General features: G+C 38.5%; 1 protein-coding gene across 1 annotated transcript in view; it reads left to right on the top strand.

The window, feature by feature from the left end:
- Positions 1-24,075, top strand: part of STK32C (serine/threonine kinase 32C) — a 172,467-nt gene that overhangs the window by 80,932 nt on the left and 67,460 nt on the right. The window contains exon 2 of the mRNA XM_087726023.1: positions 11,122-11,177. Within this exon, the coding sequence (XP_087582149.1) occupies positions 11,122-11,177 (56 nt within the window). The remainder of the gene's footprint in view (positions 1-11,121; positions 11,178-24,075) is intronic.

Raw genomic sequence — 24,075 nt, 5'->3', positions numbered from 1 at the left:
GAGTTCTCTATAGGTCAAAGAGAAAATATTTTTTATATATAGTATAGAATAGTTATCTAAATTGTTCTGCCTCCATTGACAAATAAAAAAAGGTTGTTTTCATAATTAAGTCCTCTTTAATAGAATCCAATATAAAATCCATACGCTTATTTATACATATGTCTGTTAATCATATTCTGTGTAACCATATGTATGCATAGTACTATATATGTAAACTTTAGTCTCTTAAATCTCTTAAATAACTGTCCCTAAAAATGGCACATTTAACATTTAATTGCATTGCAGCTTGGTTTCGCCATTCAACTTAATTGTTTTGATAAAAGTGATGCAAAACAGTTACTGGTAGAGGAAACTTTAGAATTAATACTTCACTGATTTTCCAGTCATACAGCCTGATTCATACTAATGAACTGAATTAAATAGCAGATGTCTAAATTTAGCATACGTTTAAGAAAAGGTAAAGCACGCCAAAATCATCTTCTGTGGTTAATGTGGTTAGGTATTAAAGTTTTATAATTGTAAGTGCAATATATTCACAATTTAGCCTCTAGTAGGAATAAGCAATAAAACAGCGCCATTTGACAGACTATTAATTTAACGAAGCTACTAAAATAGAGCATTGCATGAACAGAAGATTGGGATGGAAAATAAACCTGAAAACTTCAGAGGTAGAAGAAAAAAATCGTGATACAATTTAAGTATATGCACTTCATTAGTATAATTCTGTTTTATAATGTATATGAATGCAAGATCTATTTAATTTTTGAGAATTTTATGCGGTGTGTATTTTTCAAATGAAATAGAGCTGTTATTAAACAATTGTTCTGTAAGAGGCCATTCATGAAGATAGGATTTTTATCTTTACAGTCGTTGGAAAGCTCAGCTCTTCCTTATGATTTATGCAGCTTTTACGGAAACTATAAATACATGCGCTTCTAAGGGAACTATGCCATGTATTTCTCCTTAGCTTCTGCTCAGCCAAGATGCTCGTTAGTGTCAAATAAAACTTATAGTATAAGTTACCAAATTATCAAATTTAGTTTATAAAGCCATTAACATCAACAGTACTGATTATATAGAATTTTGATCCAGACTCCTGTCTCTCTTCCATCTTCCTCTCCTGTAAATAAACGACCTTATTGCGTTTCAGGGAAGGGATGCATCTAATGTGCAAGAGAAGATAGTCATCAATCTGCTATCTCTGAAAGTGACACTTCCGTTTGACTAGGCAGTAACCCTCCACGTGAACTGATCCTTATTTGAAAGGTTTCAGTATGCTGATGATACCCAGCTCTATCACAGAAGAATTAAATAGTGCTGTGAATGTTTCATCCCAGCGCCTGGAGGCTGGGACAGCCTGGTGGGGGAAGAGGCTTCAGCTGAAACCTAGCAAGATGGATTGGCTTTGGTTTTAGGAGCCCATTGATTCCAAGACCAGGCCATCTCGGGTGTTGGATGGGGTTGTACTACTCCAGAGAGACCCATTGGGAGATCTGGAGATCCTTGTAGACTCCCAACTCAAGGTGCTGGTTGGCAGTCATATCATGGGGAACCTTTGCGCAACTTTATCTTGTGAACCAGCTGTACCGGTTCCTGGATTGGCAGGATCGTCTTACAGTCATTCCTGGCCTAGTCACCTTCAGATGGTAGCACTGCAATGCACAAGATAGCGCTTCCCTTGAAGAGCCCCCCAAAGTTTCAGTGGTAGAGAATGCAGAAGTGCAGGCAGTTATACGCTTCCTAAGCCCACATGGGCTTCACGGGTTATCGGTTTCCTTCTGGCTCCAACTCGAGGGGCTGCTTTTAACCTTTAAAAGCCACGGAACTGGATATCTGAGGAACTGACTCTCCGTGGTTACATCAGCCTGTTCCGTTAGATCTCACAGAGAAGGCATATTAACCCTTAGTTAAGGTTCTACATCTAGTGGGTCCCAGGAGGCATTGCCTTCTCTGCTGTGGCTCCCCAAGAAATTAGGTTGTCCCAATCCCTTTTGATTTTTTCATAAGGCACTCAAAACGTGGTTATGTTACCAGGCCTAGCAGGGCTCCCAGGGAACTGGAAATCTGCCCTGGTGATGCCATTTTGCTGAGGGGAGTATTTCTATCCTCCCTTCCCCCAGGTTTGTTTTTATGTTATTTATTATTTCGATGTTTCTAGATTTTTAGCTGTTTTGTTTATTGTGGTGCATACCAGCCAAAGTCCCCGTTGGGGGACTAAGTTTGTTTAATAAATAAAATAAGACACATCTGGGGACTCTTAAAATGCTATTGAATTCCTTTCCAACAACCTCAGTCACCAGAACATTCATGGGCAGTGGGAGTTTTAACTTATTAAGATCTTTATGATGCCCATGATACAAAATAGACGATTCCTGCTAAATATGTAGAAAACTCAAAAGTCTCATTCTTTAAAAACTAGTTCAATATTCCTAAAGTAAGGAAAATGTACAGTTGGGATAAGTAAAAGGCCATATTGGTATATATATATATAGGTAGTCCTCAACCTACAAACTTATTGCTACCCCCACATCACATGACTGCAATTTAGTGTGTGTCAGCTAACTTGCACTTACGACCGTTGCAATATCTGACAGCCATGAAATTATGATTTGTGACCTTCCCAGATGACTTCCAGAAAGCAAATTCAATTGGGGAAGCCAGATTCACTTAACAACTGTGATTTGGTTAATGACCACATGATTGACTTAACAACAGGTAAAAAATGATTGTGAAATTGGATCCATTCATGTGATAACTTGCTTGCAAACTTTATTGCTAAGTGACCAAAACTTTGATCCCAACTATGATTGAAAAGTTGAGAACTATCTGTACATGAGAGCACGGAGAGACTAAAATCCTTGATTTTCCTGCAAAAAGGAAAGGACCAATTCAGCCACTTAGATTGCTCCAACTAATGATCTGTAAGGTCATTTCAGTAGATGCGTTTAATACATGGCACCCATGGATAAATCAGGCATTTTAATGATTAGAGATGAATTGGTGATCCTTTACCAAGGTATATGTGAATGCATCATTTTTCATCTTAGTAAGCAGCCACCAACATTGTAACGTTACTGTGCATTCAACATATATTGAAGCCAAGGTGGCGCAGTGGTTAAATGCAGCACTGCAGGCTACTGCTAGATCAGCAGGTCAGCGGTTCAAATCTCACCGGCTCAGGGTTGACTCAGCCTTCCATCCTTCCGAGGTGGGTAAAATGAGGACCCAGATTGTTGGGGGCAATATGCTGACTCTCTGTAAACCGCTTAGAGAGGCCTGAAAGCCCTATGAAGCGGTATATAAGTCTACTGCTATTGCTATATGTAATACAAAGTATTAAGGCCCTGTGGTACCTACGCTTCACCACAGGTTCACCGAGAATTATATGAATTTTAGCATTGGTTCTACTGCTACCAGACTAATTCTCATTGGAACGTTTGATTTCTCTTCACCATCTAAGAATACTGATAGCTGAATGGCTCAAAGATTGAAAACTGCCAAGCCAAGACAGGCAGAAATATGTTAGAATTGTTATTAAACTTTTCTGACTCTTCAGTTGGCAGCTCTTTACTTCTAGACTATGAAGATTTAACATCCCTTTGCTACACAAACCTTGTGGCCTGCTGAATTCTAGGTAAACCTAACTTTAACCTTAATATGCTTCTCATACGTTCTTTTATTTGTAACTCTTCACATTCTGCCTTTTTGCAAAGAGACTAACTTCATGAAAAAAAGAAAGAAATCTAGGAAAATTGAGTCACCAGGAAAGAAAAATATTAGGAACAGCAAAGATGTCTTGAAGTTCTTGAGTACTTTAGAATTTTGCATCAAAGTGAGAGATGAAGATGAAAACAGTATAGAAATTAGCTTTGCTGCTCATACTCAGCCTCAAAATGGGGTTTGCAGGCAGAAGGGATTTGTTAGAGATGTAATCATAGTCAGGGATTACTTAGCCTTCAGCTGCAAAGGAAGGGATTCTCCAGCTTTGGAAGAAAAACAAGGTTATTAAGCCCCAATCTCTTTCTCACCACTACAGAAATGCAAAAGTACCTGGTTTGACGGAAAACAAAAGAGAAATACAGTCATTTCATGTCAGCAAAACCAGGGTGTTTCGTTAGCTATGGAAACAGGTGAAATAAGCCAGCATCACTGGAAGTGTTTGGTCTCTGGAAATACACCGTTCTTTGAAATGTTTATTTTTCTATGGGCAAAGGGAAGCAATTGCATTGCAAAGCACATAAAAGGCAATTGTCTGAAAGCTGTTTTAGTTAGAAGGAGAAACCACTTACTCATCAGCATTTTTATGAAATTCCCTAAAATATAAAAACATATGCTAATGTACAAATCATGAAAAAACCACTATAATTTGCAAGAAGGGATATTTATAGAGCCCGGTAAAACACATTATAAGGTTGTCTAGTTGTGAAATGATATGAGCCAAATTTAAATATATGGAGCCCCCCCTCCCCCTCCCCATGTTCTGCTATTCTGTATTGAAAATGGTAATATTAAAGATGCAAATATACAAATGCAGGGGGGGGGGTATGTAAAATGAGATGGATTTTAACATGTAGATTAATAACATTCCATAAAGCAATTTTAAAAATAAATCTTAATTAGATAATTAGATAGCTCAGTTGTTAAATGACAAGGACTAGTGGAGGAAACTAAGGACAAGAGGTATTTTAAGGACCTGAGTCCCAGAAGTTAAAATAAGACACAGATTTTTAGATCTTACTGGTGTATTAGAGACAAACAAATTACTGGGTCTAGATGTTATCCATCCAAGATTTCTAAAAGCACTGAGAGATGAAATTGCATTCTGAAAATATGTGTGACGTGTCAGGACTGCAAAGTAGTGGTTTGGTAGTCGTTCTGTTTTCCCTCTGTGTCTCTATATTTCAGAGCTTTCAGCACATTTTCTATACATGGTTTACCATGAATAAGCAAATTCTGCTATCTTCTGGGGAAATCCTCACCGGTTTAATCAGTATAGCAATAAATCTCTCTTTCCTTAATATAATTATTGTACAGTACACAGTAAAAATACATGAACAGGAGCAATCAAAGCCATTTGTTCGCACAGTGATGTCACAAATCCTTTCCAGCTGGTCTGCCGTAAGGAAAAGGAAAATTAAACGTCTTGGCTCAGGATATTCTGGGAAACGGGAAGGAAGCATGAGAGGGCCAAAAAGGCTTCTGAGCAGAAAGCCTGTACAGTTGAACGGTTTGGTTCATGCGGTTAATGTAAATATGGATAAACTAACTCACTGCAATTGAGCAACTAGGTTGGAAGTGCACGCGAGTGGCGGGTGATGCCAAAGCCAAGCTTAGTTCTCTGTCTCAACTGCCTTTTAAAAAATTAACCTGCCCCTTTAATTTTAAAAAGAATTAGAGCAGCATGTTGGAAATCAAGACTCTTTTTTCAGCACCATGTATTTCTAACATTGTTTTCAGAAAGCAAAATTAAGTGCTCCTTATTTTGAAGTATGTTCACCGCCTTCCCAAAGGAGACACGTGCAGGTAATTCTCACCTTACAAGGGTTCGTTTAGTCACCGTCCAAAGTCACAATGGCACTGAAGAAAAGACATGATCATTTTTCACTCCTCCGAAATGAATGTTGCGGCATCCTCATGGTCACGGGATCAAAATCCAGGTGCTCGGCAACTGACTCATATTTATGACCATGGCCGTGTTCCGGAGTCATGTGGTCTTTGGAGACCTTCTGACAAGCAAAGTAAATGAGGAAGCCAGGCTCACTTAATAATCATGTTACCAATTTAACAACTGCAGCGGTTGAGAGGGAAGGCTGTGAAGTGGGGCAAAACTCACTTAACAACGTAAATTTAGGGCTCAATTGTGGTCATAAGTCTTGGACAACCTGTTTACCCGAAAAAGCCGTGGGACTCTCTGAGAGAGTTTCCCCCCATGGCAGCCTTTTTGTGAAATGCTGAGCTCTGTTAATGAGCATTTTCCATGATCTCCTTAAAATTCCAGATGTGCCTGTCGCCCCATAAAGCATCCACAGAGGATATTTCATGTTTTTCTCTCTAAGAGATCGCAAACTACTCAAATAATAGCAAGAAGTAATAACCTGAATAGTTTCTCACAAAGAATTACAAAACACATCATAGAATAGTATAAAACATTATTTTAAAAAAACCTATTTCTTTTCCCCTTGTCACTTTTAAAAGTTATGGAAGACCCCTAAGAGAGTGTTTGTTTGTATGGGCTATAATTATCAATATTTAGTGTATTAAAAATTAAGATAGTTCGATGGGATTTTAATACTGTATTGTTACCCGATATAGGCTGGAAAAATTGATTTTGTCAAAATTTTGATTTTCTCTCTTTCTTATTAATGAGAGAGACCTTGGGCCATATTTTAAGAAATACTGGCTTAAAACATCCTCTCTCAGTTCTATAAATCTGCTTCACGTGACCCGTGTGCTAATGGAGCAAATAATAGGGAAGGTTCAGTGATGAAGTAAGGCAGGAATTCATTCTGTTGGGAGATGCTATTTGCATTCGGAGATGGTCACCATTGGAAATGTTACCCCATTATTTCAAGTTTCTGTTCTGTTTATGTAATTATGCAACCCAGCTGCATTCCATTTCATTTGTATTTTTCAGAATACTTTTTTCAGGCAAATTATTGTCAAGTTGAATGCCTTTTTGTGTTTTAATGGATTGCTGCTGTCAAAATGATGTCATACTGAAGACACTTCAGTGGGTGAAAATGGTTCATTTTGAATAGGCAACAGCTGTCATTTTGTTAAGACTGTGTGCCTTGAAATTCTAGCCACACTACACAATCTCTTGGCTGTTGCAAATCATACCCAACAATAAAATAGTTGAGCTATTGTTGAAAGACAACATTTTTGTCATTAGAAGGAGGGGGATAGAAGGGAACGAATGAGTGAGTGTGAGAGAGAGAAATGTGTGTGGTTCTCAGCAACTTTGCTTTTGGAAGAGTCCAATCTTTTGTAGAAATGTATTATTATTTTTATAAATAATGGAATGAGAGCGGATCAATTCAGCATGCAGTTTGGTTTAGTGAATTCTGTTCCCAAGGTCTGTCCTTAAGTTGAATTTCTATGTAAGCCAAAACAATGTTACTGTATAATATTGTATTAGTATTGTTTAATGAACTTGAACTTTTGTATTGAATTCAAATTTTGCTACAGTGGGCTCCTTACTTATTGTCCTTAAACGGGGGCGTTCTTAACCAGGGGACCTGCTATAGTACAGAAATTCACCAGATTGGGAAAGTTTGCTTTAAAGCAGGGTCCCCGGGATGATCAGTGTTGATCCTGTTGAGCTTTGGCCGTGTGGAAGTAGCCACTTTCTTGATTATTATTATTTTTTTTGAGTCCTCATGGATGCTCCTGGCTGAAAATTCTGAGATCTATGTTTAGGGAGGCTCAGCCAATCTCATTGTACACATGTTTTACTCTGACCATAAAAAAACCTGAATTAATATGTTTAGAAACTGCTAGATGGTGAATGGTTTACATAGAAGCAAATGAACTTTCTAGGCATCATTCATTGTTCTAATGTTCTGGTTACAAAGCTATGTAGTCTTTTCTCAACAATCTATTTCCAATTTTCTACTCCCCCCTCCCCCACAGCTTCTCTTGAGAGTGTAATGATTTTCCTAGGTGTCTCCAAGCCAAGTTTCTTGTTAACTTGAGATTTAGTTTAAGATTTATTGTCCTCGATCGGTAGCTCTATTATGTTCCTTTATGCATATACTTATCTTCCCAGTGGGCATTACTGATCTTTATTCACTTGGATCTTATATCTATCTTGTACTTTCCCCTAAAATGATAGATAGGCATTGTCACACACCCAGTGTCAAAATGGTCAGCTGGAATTCTGGATGCTTACCCTTCAAACAATTATTTGTGGGTAATTTGAGTTGTGCTATTTGCTTTTATCTTGTGTGAATAGGAGTCAGTAGGTAAGTCATGGCTTGTTCTACAGCAGCAGATCACCATACTAAAGCATTGTTCAGGGTTGCCTTAATGTTTGCTACCATGGCTTAGTATGTTGTCTGAACAAAGACAGATGAATTGCTTATGGCTTCTTAGTTAATTTGTGGGTTGTTTCCCCCCCCCAACTTCCCAAATCCATGGGATGGTAAGAATGGCTAAAAATGGAAGTGAATACACCAGGAATTGGCCAACAAGCTACAGGAAGATCTGTATATTTATATGCATATCAATCCATATAACAATTTTCAGTGGCTTACATCTCATGAAACCTTCGGATATACAACAAGACCATCAAATAATAGCCATATCAAGCCTTTTCTGCATTGTTTCCCTCCTCTAATTTGGAGCACTTTTCCCTGGATTTGCACTTTTATTTCAGTGTTTTCAACCGTAGTAACTTTAAGATATGTGGACCAGCTCCCAGAATGCCCAGAGAGCATGGTTATCAAAGTGATTCCATTTCAATAGGCGGACAATCACTGATAATTGAGGCTTTGGGAGGCCACTTTATATTTTGTTCTTGATACTGTCTTATATTTATTGATCTTAATCTTATCCAAGTTGGTGGTGCAGTAATGTTTGTAAATGATTAAGGTGTACATCAAATAGTTGCCTCCCATTTATTTGCGCACTCTCTTCTGAAGGTTCTGTAGAAAAGGATTGTCTTCATTCTGAACTATTAATAGGAATGAAGCTATTGGATTCTATGAGGTCACGCCACTCTGGAGCAAATATATTACAACAAGAAGGCCTGTTTTTAGGCCTTCCGTCCTTAACATACCAAATGGGATGTTAGGTAAGCTCCCCGTTGGGAGAGCGAGTGCGTTCAGCGAAGTGTTGTGAGAGTTGTGTTGGAGAACACGCAAGCCAGCCTACAGAGACACTGCAGTTTAAATAGGCCTTTACTTTCGTGGAAATAGAGGTATCAGAGTCCATCAAACAGTCCAAGTCATACACGGATAATTCAGTCAGTCATCAATGTCTTTCAGTTAAAGGATAATCCAAATAACATAGTCCAGTATCATATAATCAGTTCGGTACTCAAAGTTTGCTAACAGTTGGAAAACTTACAATAGCTCACGGCACTCACATCAGATCAGCCCAGTGAACAGAGAGCTAACAGTCATTCTGGCTCCCTCTTATGGCCAATTGAGGAAAACAGCAACCAATCACATTTTACAGCATGATTTAAAGAAACAGGTATAGCATTATTACATGATTTATATATTGCCAACCCAACCGTTAGATTATATTCCTAACACGGGAGATCCCAACAGTGCCAAACTATGAAAGATAAATAATAGATAATGCTTTATAGATGAAAACCAGAAATTTGAAGTAGACCTTAATGCCCAGATTCTAGACATAGACATAAAATATTCTGGATTGTCTTTGACCTGTACAGTGTACTATGACTGAAATAAACAATGACCCATCATAGTACAATCACCATGTATTATGATGAGTTGCATATAAAATATCTCACTTATGATCAATGTATACAGAAAATCTTGATTTAATCCAGATGTAAAATATATATCATTTAAAATCAGGTTTTAATTGAAATGAGATTATTTTTTTTAATGAATTTCTATAACATTTACCAGAATTCTGGGAGGAAAAATATTTATATATTTTTGGTATAGATTTTTATTTAGCTAGATAAATTGATAATATAATATCTCATGTTATGATTACTTTTTAAAGATTGTGGCCATTACCCTAATAGTAATCATTTTTAAGTTGCTTTGTCTGCATATCCAGGCCACTTTAAATCTAATTAAAGTGATATATAAACTCATTTCCCTCCCTCCTTTATCTTCCATTATAGCTCTGGTAATAGCTAGGAGCAAAAGTTCAAATGGAGCCATAAATCAAAAGAACAGATATGCCAGTGGCCTCTTTTCAAAATGTTGATTTCCTCCTAGCAGTAATAATAATAATTGCATAGACTGCTGGGCATTTAAAAAAAAAAACTTCTGCTGCCTCTTTGCAAACAAAAAAAATCAGATTTTGAAATATTGATGATAGGATATTTTTTTTCCCCTATGAAAACCACCAAATATGGAAGGGCTGCAGACATGAATCCTTTGCTACCCTCCAGGGCACTTGTGGATTTTTGCAGCTTAGTTCAGAAATCACCTGCGGAACCTTTTCCTGCCGCCTTGTGATGTTTGGGGGGTGTTGCATTATATTTCAGAGATTCCTATTCCTTCCCGTTTTCAGGATAGGAAGACATCTGCTTTTAATTGTAGGGTGCCCCAGTCTTACATATATCATTTGGACTGTATGGCCCTTCATGATTTCTGGCTACAATGACCTTTAAATTTGGAGCAATTGTCAGGGTAAAATCTAATGAATGGGTTTTTGTAACCCTTACTATTTTTAGCCCTTTCTTTCCCTGGTTTTATCTTCTTCCAAGAAGATGCCAACTGTACTGATTCATTTCCAGACTGACAAAGATTCAGAAGACAATCGTATAAAGATGACTCTCTCTAAACTCCTTTGTGAAGAGACCCACCAGTTTAGGAGGTTCACAGGAAGGTAGTTAAACAGAACACAAGTCTCTACGCTACTTTTAGGATATCTTGGTTTTAGGCCGGAAGTAGTTTAATTAGTGGAATTTTTATAACTCTCTCATTTTTATATCACTAAATCTTGCTAAATAAGATTCTGCATGAGACTCATGTCTGAAAAGGGATACTTTTGATCGTGGCCAGGTATTAAAGCATCTTAATCAGCAGACACTGAAAGATTTGTGATACCCTTGCATCTATGTTAAGGGAGAAGGCAAAGAGATTGCCTATTGTACATAGGCAAGGTCTCTGATCATATAGTTTTAAATCCGTGGGGAGTATGAGCATCTACAGTCGTCTTTTCTCCTTTTTCCTCCAATGTACATACATCTTCAAAGAATGGATAAGATTAAGTCAGGGAAACCCACATCCTCTTTATGCAATAAGAAAAAGTCCAAACACAGCTAGTTAATTGAGGAGCATGAAACAATTGTTTAAAAAATAACACTATAGGAGCTGTTTCCTATGTCATTGCCATTCTTTTATAACATACGTTGACAGAGGAGTAAGAAGAAATGACAGATTTTGTTTTGTTTTGTTTTCGTAGTGAACTTTGATCACTTCCAGATTCTTCGAGCAATTGGAAAAGGAAGCTTTGGCAAGGTAAGGAAACATGGCAGTTGGAATTGGATGGAGTTAAGAAATAAAATAGTCTTTGTTTTTGTTAGAAAGCATGTGTGTTTTTTATCCTAATTCTCCGATAATTGCACTTTGAGTAAACATGCGGAGGATTACATTCCATAGTATGAAATCTTTGTAGAAATCCCATAGATTAAAATAAAGATTTGGCATCTTTTGGTTTTGACAGTACTGTTTTCTGATCCTTTGGAGCAAAATTCTTAATTATATGCATAATTTCATTTAGAAAAGTTATGTAGGCTGCATTTGAACATTTTGATTTGACAAGCTTTTCTATTTTTTAAATCTTCTAGTATATTTGAAATGCATATCTTAGTCATCCTTTAATCCAAAAGTAATAAAGATTAAGTAAGTAAAAGTGTCTTAGAATGAGTTGAATCTCAACCTGCTATCCAGTGACTCAAGAATCTGTTGTATCTGCTATGTGTGAGTCATTATTTCCATTATGATGTGCAGCCTTTAAAATCAGTGCCTGATAAAGGTGATAATAAAATTCTGTCTGTAGATCCAGACATGTGTTACAATGCTCACCATTTATGCATATTAAGCATTCACTGTGTTTCTGAAATGTTTGAAACACCAATTCTTTCTTTAGTAGACATGAGTAGGAAAAGCAGATTTTCAGAGGTCTCGTGCCAAAGACATAAAGAGAAATGTGTCATAAAGAACAGTGAGAAAACACTTCATTTCATCCTTGTATGACTGATTTAATATTATACTTTCCACTCTAAGTGGAGTCGTTGATCACCCTCTCCATCTAACTGATTCTTTCTTTGGTTCTAAAAATGTAAAACATTGTAGATTTTTAAAATTATCTCTCAACTTTAAAAAAATGTAAAAAGTTTTAAATCTGATAGTGTTGTAAATGCAGTTTGGTGTGTCAGGGACAATACAGCATTACTAATTGTGGAAAGATGTCCTCTTAGAGAGTTTCCTACAGGAATCTAACTTGTAAATGTAGGAAACAAGAAGTTGGGCTTGGTAAGTCTTTAGCCTGTTTCAGCAAATGTTCTTATATTTATTTAAGATGGAAATACTTATCAAAGACATACATACATACATACATACATACATACATACATATTGGGGGGGGGTCATTAATCCGCCACTGGCAATAGCACTTAGACTTATATACAGCTTCCCAATGCTTTACAGTCCTCACCAAGCAATTTACAGAGTCAGCATATTGCTCCTAACAATCTGGCTCCTCATTTTACCCTCCTTGGAAGGTTGGAAGGCTCAGTCAACCTTGAGCCAGTGAGAATCAAACTGCTGGCAGTTGGCAGAATTGGCATTCTAATGTAATACTGCATTCTAACCACTGCGCCACCACAGCCCTCTTTGCATAAGGTACTTTCTTGGCCTCTTTTATACGTGTGATGTGAGCATGTATAAAATGTATTAAAATTAAAGTTAAATATTCAAATCAGGATGGAGTTGTGCCCATAATATTGTTCCTGAGATGTTGCCTCTCCTTATTATCTCTGGAGCGTTGCCAGGACAGACTCAGGGTGTCTGCAAGTACAGCTGAATACATTTCTTCCTATGCCATCATGTGCTCGAATATCTATTTTGGGTAAAAACAAGAAAAACTGTCTTTGTACTTACATTTCAGCTGAATGGGATTTCTTTTCAAAGTAGTTTCATAAATGCAGCGCACAGTTCTTCCTTTTATAAAGTCTTAACTCAATTAGCACATGCTTCTCTCTCTTTCTCTCAGAACAGTTAACGTTTGTCATTCTTGTCTTGGGTTTGTGGCTGAGGAATATCTAAAATTAGAATTAGTACAGAAAAAAATGAATTGCTTCTACCCAGTTCATATGAGGATGGGTTATTATTATCTGGACTCCTTTCAGTCAGGTTTCATGGCCAATTATGGGACAGAAGCAGCAGTGATCTCTTGACGAGAGCGGGATGGCTGCAGTGCATCCATCCTTGCTTTGACTTCTCGCCATCCAACTTGCAGGTTCTCCTACTTGACTCGTGGCTCCTGCTTAAAGGGAAGATGGCAGTCATGGCTAGGAAAGTTGTGGCAGTTGTGGCTAGGAGAGCTTTTGCGCAATTTCACGTTGTGCACCAGTTGTGCCCTTTTCTGGATCAGGAGTCCCTGCATTTACACACTCAAGCCCTAGCCATCTCCACTTGGACTACGGCAATGTACATGGGGCTACCCTTGAAGAATATTCAGCGATTTGTTTTATATATAGGTCTAGTGTAATATCATAATAGTTTATCTACATAATAACTTTTTCATTAATATATAGAGTTAGAAGTGCATCTCCCCAAAAGACCTATTAGCTAGGAAGCCATAAATGAGATCTTATGCTGTGCTTTATATTACTATATTGTGAACTTATATCACATGGGTAACCAAGGAGGAGCAGAGTGACATCACGCACATCGTGTGTGTTCTGACCCAGCTCCCCAAACACCACAAGCCCCCTGAAGTTAACTCAAAGATTCCTTTATTAGGGAGCCCCAGCAGCCCCAGCAAAAAGTTTCTCTCTCAACGCAGGCTAACAAGTTCAGCCAGCTGGAAGATGCCTAGTTGTCTGCCTCGTCTATTCATCTCCGCCCGCTGCCTTTTATCGCCAGAGTGATCAAAATTCAGATGCTCAGCAACTGATTTATGTTTATAGCAATAGCAATAGCCGTTAGACTTATATAGCGCTTCATAGGGCTTTCAGCCCTCTCTAAGCAGTTTACAGAGTCAGCATATCGCCCCCAACAACAATCCGGGTCCTCATTTTACCCACCTTGGAAGGATGGAAGGCTGAATCAACCTTGAGCCGGTGAGATTAGAACAGCCGAACCGCAGAACTGCAGTCAACAGAAGTAGCCTGCAGTGCTGCATTCTAACCACTGCGCCACCTCGGCTCTTATGATGGTTACAATGTCTCAGGTCATGTGATCACCTTTTGCGATCTTCTGACAATGGGGAATCAACAACCATGTTACTAACTTAGCTGCAATGATTCACTTAACTGTGGCAAGAAAGGTCATAAATTGGGGCAAAACTCACCTAACAAATTCCTTGCTTAGGAACATAAATTTGGGGCTCAATTGTGGTGATAAATTGAGGGCTACCTTTACATATGCAGCACTGCTAATCAACCTTACCTGGAAGTAAAGTTTCTTTGTATGCGTATATTTCATTAGTTGCAATATTAGTTAAAATATATTTGTGAAGCGATATTTGTCACAAAACAAACAATGCAGAGAGAACATTTGCTGTCACTGTGCATCATTCCAGTTCATGGTGTAGTTAACATATTCAGATATAAGTCATTAGTAATTAGTCATGAAGTGAAGAGTCATCCAAGTGTTGTGTGATTCACCAGTAAATTCCACCGATTTCCTAATTTAAGAAAGAGACATGAGAATATTTTATATGAGCTCAGTGGAGAATGGATCCTGTCTAACCCTTTTAAGAGAAGAAGGCATATTTCTAATGTGATTTGCTGCTGAGAAGTAGTTCAGTCTTGTCCGTCCATCCATCCGCAAATCTCCATCTGCAAATCTCCCATATAACGTGACTCTGGGTAGACTATAAAACAGATAGAAAAATAATTTAAATATATTAAATCTACATGGATTAAAATTTTGAAAACTATAGTGGTACTTTGGAACTCAACTGTTTTGAAACTCATCGAATTTGGTATTCAATGCATTTTGACATGAAAATTTTGTCCCGGTACTTATCATTTGTTTGGTACTCAACACACAAACTAAAACTTGTTGCTGTCAGCTGCCTTGTTACTCACTATATTACTCCATATGGGAAAAATAGTTTGGTACTAATCATCCTTACTACTCATCACACTTCCCAGAACCATTTAACGATGAGTACTGAGGTACCACTGTATACAGAAACCAAAATTAAGAAACAGATGGTACGGGAATGAGGTGGTCCTATCCCATCAAACACATTCAGTGCAAGCCAACTGGCAAAACCAAATTTTAGTACCTTCCGCAGGGCCAAAAGGAAGGGGGCAGTTCTCACTTCCAGTAGTAGAATGTTTCCCACGGATGGGAGGGCCGCAGTGGGGAAGGCTCTTCTCCTTGACCCACCTGTTGGAATTCCTTGGCAGATGGGCTTCATAGCCTCTTCTGCTGGCATGATTGGGGCAGGTTTGTCCCATTGGGGAGAGATGGCTCTTTAGACACCGTTCTTGCCTAGTTTTAATGAGTTTAAATGAATGACAAAATTTTAATGTGTTTATGTCAATGTTATCAATGTCTACATTATAAACATATACTAATACATTCAATTAAAAGATATCCTTGGATTGAAAAAAAATTCAGTCATCACTCAGAAAATATATATTTGCTTTGCCTTTTCCTAATGGCTTATGATAATTCCACATAAAGTGGGGGGAAATGAAGAAATGAATCCTATTTTTACGTGCTAAGAAATCACCCATCGTTATAGAACTATCATTGACATTTCAGTTCTTGTGAAGTAAGATTATGCAGGAACTTGAAAAGCAGCTCTGGAAAATGTTTCTAAAAATGCTATAAATAGTTCAACAAAGTTAAGCTATGAAGGAAAAATAATATTTTTTGTTTACATTATAACCCTACCTGCATTTATTATTGGATCCATTAAGAGAAAACTTTTTAAAAAATCATGCTGAAAAATAAAATTGAGTTAAGTAATGATATAAACAAAACTACATGTGTGATGGATTTCTTGTTTTGTTCAAACAAAAAATCCATATATATTTTGCTGTTTCCAGGACCATTTTTTGCCTATCATTTATGGAAGATTGAGGAGATATTCTGTATCTAATTAATGTATTTTGATCATTTTACAGATCACTGTAAAATGAATGGAGCCATAATGGGGAAAAACAGACCTCCTTTACTTGTAGGTCATTTAGAGATGCTGCACACTGTAATACACACACACACACAAACACACACACACAAACACAAACACTCACTCACACACACACACACACACACACACACACAAGACATTTACAGAGAAAGAAAGATGTATTTTTCCTCCATAGAACCATGGGATAAATAAATCCAAGAATGGAGCTAGGGGTGTTGATTTGTTCAGGAGTAGATAAAAAGATTTCCATAGACTTCACATCTACTTTTTCACACTGTTCAGAGAAGTTTGGAAAAGATCTGATATGAAGCAAGATGGGAACTAAGCAGGTTTGGATTTCATTACTGTTCACCTAACAATCTAATTGTACTTTTTTGGAAGATTAAAGTATAAATTGTAATATATTTGTGCCTTAATTGACATTTATGTTGGATTTATTAAAGGATTTGAGATAGTATAGAAAAATTATCCCATATCTGCTTCCAGACTGAGTTAGGACATGTCTGTTTGAATCATAGTGATAGTGATGATGTACCTAGCTCATCTATATTGTTTGCCATAAATGTAATTAAATATTTGAATTGCAGGAAAACTATGTTATAAATTACTGACAAAAACCAATGGAATTCTGCATAATCATGACAACTAACCCAATTCAGTGTGTGTGTGTGTGTGTGTGTGTGTGTGTGTGTTCCTTGCATTTTAACAGGGGTGTGAAGCTGTTTTTATATCCACTGTGGACTTCACAGGTAGTATAAATTCCTGCTAGAGGCCACAGAAAAAATGACGATCATGTACATGATGGCACCACAATGCAAACCTCTTTCTTACATGCCTGCTTTCCAATATCTGATGCAAATTCGGAAGTGGCTATATTTGCATTATTTTGAAATTTTGGAGCCCTTTTGGCACCCCAGCATATACAACGGCTTCCCGTGCATACACAAACATCCTGCTCTTGTTAGTTTCTATTACATCAACCATTCTTTCAATCATCTGTAGGATGTTCTTAAGGCCAAGATGGAAAAGTTCTATATGCCAGTCCTCGTGCGTTAGCCTTCTAGAACCAGATGCTTATTAGATGCATATGTTCTTATCTTATAGAATAGAATAGAATAGAATAAAATAACAGAGTTTGAAGAGACCTTGGGGGTCTTCTAGTCCAACCCCCTGCTTAGTCAGGAAACTTCCAGTGTTGGAGCATTCACAACTTCTGGAGGCAATTTCTGTTCCACTGATTAATTGTTCTAACTGTCAGGAAATTTCTCCTCAGTTCTAATCTCTCATTGATTAGTTTCCACCCGTTGCTTTTTGTCCTGCCCTCAGGTGCCTTGGAGAGTAGCTTGACTCCCTCTTCTTTGTGGCAGCCCCTGAGATATTGGAAGATGCTATCATGCCACCCCTAGTCCTCCTTGTCATCAGACTAGATATACCCAGTTCCTGCAACCGTTCTTCATACGTTTTGGCCTCCAGTCCCCTAACCATCTTTGTTGCTCTCCTCTGCACTCTTTGTAGAGTGTTGCTGGAGGATGACTTATTTACAATTGATATCTGGACCTTGATGCTTTTTCCTTCCTCCTCTGATGTTTGCACCTAGGTGTTTGTTTGTTTGTGTGTGTGCCTATTTATGACCAAGGGGGTAAAGGAGAGAGATGTTTTTCTTATCAGATGTTTGACAAAAATACTGAATCAAGTTTTTCCAGCACCTCCCTGTCTTCCTAGGATTGGAACAGAAATGGTAGGCACTAGGAGTTTATCCTGCAGGTTGAGGACCAAAAGCTCTTTAATTTGGAGCTTTCGTCTTTTAGGCAATCAACAGTAAATTGAGCAACCTAAGTACAGAATGGAAGAGGTGTTCTGCATTTACATTGTGATTCAGTTTTTATGACATGCTGTTGTGAATCCAGAAAGCCTCCTGCAAAATTGGAATTACCTTCTATGCTAGAAACATCATCTTGGATATGGCACCCCATTTCATGGTCCATGCACCAAGCTTACATTTGAGCAGACGCTCATAAGATTGCATCACTTTTAAAATAAAAAAAATCCCAGTTGCTTTAAGCCCAGAGATAGGATGCCTTCTATTGTATTTTGAAAAGGAAGATGGCAAACAGCTGCAGAGGCTGCCAGGGCAGGGAAGGATTTCAGGGGAGTTGGAGGCTGGTTTGGGAGACCCAGAAGAAGGCTTGCAACATTTCCAAAGACTGGAAGTCAACTTCCATTTCTTGCTAGTTTTCTTTCTTCCACAAATTGGCAGTGAGATTGCTGGAAGATTTGGGGTTTACAAAAAAAAGGAGGGTTCATTCTCCCTTGGGGAATATACTTTCTTCTCTCGATAATTTTAATACATGTGTCTCTGAATATCTTTACTGAGAAGAGGTAGTCGACTTTGCCACATCTTTCTAAATGTATGTGCCCTAACAACAGGGGTCCCTGGGCTGCAGCCACTCCTGGGCCTTGAACCTTTTGGAACTGCGCTGCAGTTAAGTGGAAGGCCCCACTTAAACAAGGGGCGGGCAAGTTCGGATGTGCGCACTCTGTTTGCTCGAGCGTGCTTGCCTGCCGCTCGTGTGGGACCCCCTCCTCTGCCCTCCCCTGGCTGGTTGATAAGGCTGGAAAGGTTGATACGGATGATTCTGTCTCATGGAGGTGCAACTCTAAATCTTCATGTGTATAAATAGACTAGCCTGCTTCTACAAGGGTTTGCATGTGACAGATACAAAATCTATGCCTCCTGTATGCAGGTAGAAAGAACATTTCACCATCCTTTGTGCTTCCTTTTAAACTCTACTTATTGTTTGGGCATCAGGTATATTGTAACATCTATTTTGCTGGATAATGAGATCTGCATTGGTTAAGTTTATTGCTGTGTGTGAGCATGACAGCTGTGAAATAATAATATACATACCTATGTAAGCAATACTCTCAGCAGAGGAGGACTTCGGTTGCTTTGCTGAAACGTCGTATAAACAAATAGTGATAAAATTCATTTCAGAGGAGCCCCATGGCAAGATAGGTGGCAAATAAATTGAGTAACAAAACAACAACGAAAGAAGAATACTAGTAATAGTAATATGGTTTTGATTTATTACTAAATGATGATTACTGTGTTGAATTTATTTATTATATAATCATATTTCTAAATATATTTCTTTTATTTATTAGATTTCCAATCTCAAAATTTCTTTAGGCAGTTTTAATCATAAAAAGATAAAAACACAGTTCAATATGAATAAGCAAGACAGGATCCACCCCATCAGTGCAATACCTGTAGAGAAACTCATGCAAAAAGGCCTCCCCTGTCTGCTGTACTTGGGAGATCCAGGGGAACAACCAGGTTTCGAAGGCTTCGGAAAACCCCATCAGAGGGAGAAACCACAGATATTCTCTAGAGATGGTGTTTAAAGGGCAGGCCCCAAAACAGAGAATGAATGCTTACTGGATCCTGACAGATGATCTTAACTGAAGGAACCTAAAGCATGCAAATTCTTTACTCTTACTGGCTCAGGTAGAAATCATGGCTGATAGGTAGCTTCTCAAGTCACTTGGCTGTGTGCCATATGAGGTATTAGAGCAGTGTTTCTCAACCTTGGCAACTTGAAGATGTCCGGACTTCAACTCCCAGTCCAGACATCTTCAAGTTGCCAAGGTTGAGAAACACTGTATTAGAGTAACAGCCAGCACTTTTACCTCTGAAAGTACACAGGAACCAGTGCAACTCGTGAAGCGGAGCTGCCCCAAGGACACACGTAGGGATGCCCATTGCTGCTTGGGCTGCTACATTTTTGATTGATTAGAGCTTCCAAGTGGTTTTCAAAGACAGCCCTTATTGGCAGCACAGTGCAATAGTTCAGTTGTGAGGTGCCCCGTATGTGAGGGACTGTCGGAAAAGCTACCAGATCCAGGAGGGGAAGCAAGTTGCAGATGAGAGGAAGCCACGCAAAGCCCTCTTAGCTACAGCTGTTGCCTGCTCTTTCAGCAGGATCTGAGAGTCCAAGCTGACCTTTAGGGAATTAGGGAAAGTCTCCAGATCTGGGGGGGTTCTAATGTCCACAGCCACAACAGCCTGGATAGGATTAAGTCAAAGCTAACCCTGCACAGCCATGAGTGAGGCACGTGGACAAGATATTGACAGTATCCCTTGACTGCTTGGAGTCCAGAGATGTAAGCTGAGTGTCATCAGGGTATTGATTTTAAATCCTGAACCAACAGATGACCTCACCACTCAATTGGCTGTTAGAAAGAAGAGGAGAAGATATTGTTCCCTGTGGCACCACACAGAGAAGAGGCTGGTGGAGTGACCTCTCCCCCCCCCACCACCAATGCCGATTCAACTAGCTGCAAGGAAAGGAAGAGAATGGGCAATATTCAACCCTGGCTTGAAACCTGTCATTGACATTTATAATTCTACCCTTAAAAAACATTAATTGGCAGTAGCGCAAAACCGCCCGTAGACCATTCCCATGAGCAGGGGAGTCAAACTGGAAATGCATCATGCACAGGCCACGCCCACCCTGGCTCCGTGAATGGGGAAAACTTTGCGACAGGTCATGTGACAGTAACGTCTGTGCCAAAAGGGAAGTTTTTGTTTTGTGCAGGAGAACAAAGCGTTGTCTTTATTTGGTCTTTTCGTTTACTTTTTATTTACAGGCATTTATCTAGAGTACAGTCGATAACCTCCCAGATTTTATGCGCATGCACAATTCAGAATGAGGGTAGAATAGACAAATCTTTGCTGGCAGTTATGTCACAATTTCTAAATCCACCTCTCTTTCTTTAGAAATTACATCCCTGGCATTAAAGAAGTATTAATTTGAAAATGCTTCTTCTGATCTGAACGATATAGTCTGCCAGTCTCTTGACTTATTGACTTCCACAACGATCCGTGCTTTTTCTGGTGCATCCATCTCCACGTCTTAACTTAAAAGCATCATGTATCTTCATGATGGAATAAGCAATATTTCTAAGGAGAGAACTGGGGCTTCCCCCAAATCTTTTATAGGAGTTCTGCTTTAGCTATCATTGAAATATATATATATATATATATATATATATATATATATATATATATATATATATATATATATATATATATATATATATATATATATATATATATATATATATATATATATATATATATAATTTTCAGTTTGTTAGGAATCAGTAGAAATTCTTGACAGTGAAAGTATTCCACAAACAGTTTTGAAGAATCTTAAAGTTTCCGCAACCCTAGGACTGCGGAGTGGACCTGATATTTGTAGTAATTATTTGGGGTTTTAAGCAGGAGATTACTCCTCCACACCTGGTAATGCTGCCAACTAAACCTCCATATACAAAGAGCTAATCCTCTGACAATAATGCCAAGCCCTGCATTTCTAAGCTGCAGTCTTTTATATAGAAGGTGCAGGTGTATAATTTAAAGAGATTCATGGAGCATGGATAACAATCTCTGTTGGCCTCCAAACCCCAGATCAGTCTTTGGTTGCCAGTGCCTATTACCAGTCCCATCTTCATCCCACCCTTATATTTCCCCCAACTCTCCTGGTCTGCCTAGATACCACCTCATTTGTCTCCTAAAGCCATTTCCCCAGGGATTTCGGTGCTAAAGAAGAATTTTGAAAGGATGAAAAAAAAAACGTTGTTTTATATAAAGGGACTTGTGCTACAGCTATTCAGTATGCCAGACAAAGGGATAAGAGTCAGAACATTTGAAACCCGTCTGATCCTTATCAGAGCAATAAATTCTACAGCAGGGATGTAGTTCTTGGAGTCTGACTGTTCCTGGCCACCTGTTTTATGGATTCATTCAAAAGGATACCTTCTCCTCCTCTCATTTGCCAATTGCTTTCTCAACGATAAATCCTGAATTTGAAAATTTAAATGTCCTTTCCAACTATCTAATCGATGCCGGGTCTTTAGAGCTGAACTTTGAAATTAAGAAAATGTTAGTATTTCAGAATGGTTGTGTATGTGGTTACAAAAGCCATGTGAAGATTTGAAAGGAGCTGTCTGAGCTGTCTCACAGTTGACGTCTTAGCATTCTTTCTTGTTCAGAAACCATCATTCATGCACACATTATTCATGCACAGAACTTCGCATAAGGAATAAACCATTGTCTTAGTAGGATTATTACTGAATGCATGAGGAGTAGCTCTTTCAAAGGGATTTGGGGATCACAGAGGGAGGACGATATCGGCCACAAAGGGCATGACCATTAGAGGATATAATTTGCCCTTTTCATGTAATCTTCAGAGCATGAATCCTTTCTTCTGATGTCATAGGAATTCCTGACATTTCAACTATCCCAGTAGAAAAACAAATATTAATATTCAAAAGATCCTCCCTCCCTCCCTCCCTCTTTAATCATATCTGGATCTTTAATCAATATTTGAGAATTTTAAGTGATCCAGGATAAACATTTTAAATAAGGCAGTTTATCATCAGTTCCCAACATTTCTTTCTTTTTTCTATCTTACTACATTGGTACTGAAAACTTTAGAAAACCACCATATAAGTCATGTATTGATAAGAGAGTATCCTGTACTTTTCATACCATATTTGACTCATCAGATGGTCTCTACAGGGCCTGAACATAACACTTAAAAAAAATTGAATAGCCAAATTGAATTAAATTATAACATTTTACAGGATTCCAGTGTTTTCACCTGAAATCATACATGGTTTTGAGCAAGTCACCCAAATCTTGCAGGGCTTGAGGGATATTTCTAAAATCTTGCAAAACTGCATTTTGACAAGTTTTTCACCCCTTAAAAATAATCTTAATCAAGCCAAAATAATCCTTCAGCCAGAACCCTCGGAAGTGCCCCAACAGATCCTCAGGGGTTTCTGAACCACAGATTCAGAAACTTTGGTTGGTAGGAAATTAACAATTAACCAATAACTAACTGAAACCAGTTACAAAATAAATGAGTTTGACTTATCTAGCACATGGTATCATTGAATTTATAGGCCGAAAGTCACCACCAAGGGGGCATCTTCTCAACTTTCTGCCAAATTTGCTTCAAAGGTTTGCAAGTGACAGTTTTTATTCACCAAGGAACATAAATCATCACCAATTGTGGTGCAACAAATTGTGCCAAACCAGTTATCTGACTTTAAATCAGGGACAGCTAATAAACTTTAAAATAAGAAAGGGATCACTGGAGTCCAGGACAAATATTTGAATCCAGTTCAATTCCACATAGATCAATCCATTCTATACCTTCAGAGTTCATTGGGGAAGGTCTATTTTTTAAGCTTAAGTCAATCATGAGACCTAAAATCCTGCAAAAACCCAAAGCACTAATAGCCGGGGCTTTCAAGGGCAGAAAAGATGAAAAGGGCCTAAAATATCTGTTGGTGAAGTCATGAAATGCCAAATTATTAATCTGTCCCATAGGACCAATGTTTCACCATTGCACTTTAATTATCCATTGTTTTTAAAAGCAGCAAGAATTACTGTAATGGGGAAGGGCGTTTAGGAAGGAGGGTGAAATCTGCCTCTTTTCTGATTCCCACAATTTAGGCATTCTTTCCATTTTCAAGCTATGTGCAGGTAGGGTTAGAAACCTATCCCCCCCCCCTGCTCTCTCTTTCTCAAAAGAGCCTTGCAGCTGTAGAGGGGGATGCAGCTGCAGACCCAGCTGACCCCATCTCACAGACATGCTTCTCTGTCCCTTTCATGTAGGGAGATGAATCCCGTGTGTCATGTGAAGGCCGCATGTGGCACGGGAGGCAAAGGAGCAAAGCCAAGGCTGCTTCACCTGTTTTCCTCCCTCGGGAATTACGCAGAGAATCCGCTCTTCAGCCTCCCGGGAGAGCAACCGCTTTCCCTGGAACAGTCAACAGTTTCCCTCTTTGCACTGCTTGCAGACAACAGTTTAATGGCAACAGAAAGTACCCTCAGCCGTATGAAGGTATTAAGTGGGATATTTATCACAGGATTTGCACTTTTCTTGTTGATATAATAGAAGACTCTGAGGGGAAGATTCTTTAAGCTTCTCCTGCCTTGTCTCC

The sequence above is a fragment of the Thamnophis sirtalis genome, unplaced genomic scaffold, assembly GCF_051295495.1.
Source record: "Thamnophis sirtalis isolate CommonGarterSnake01/CBP01778 unplaced genomic scaffold, rThaSir2_p1.2 scaffold_11, whole genome shotgun sequence".
Classification (NCBI taxonomy): Eukaryota; Metazoa; Chordata; class Lepidosauria; order Squamata; family Natricidae; genus Thamnophis; species Thamnophis sirtalis.
Note: the sequence above shows the minus strand (reverse complement) of the source record. Positions and strands in the feature narration are given on the sequence as shown.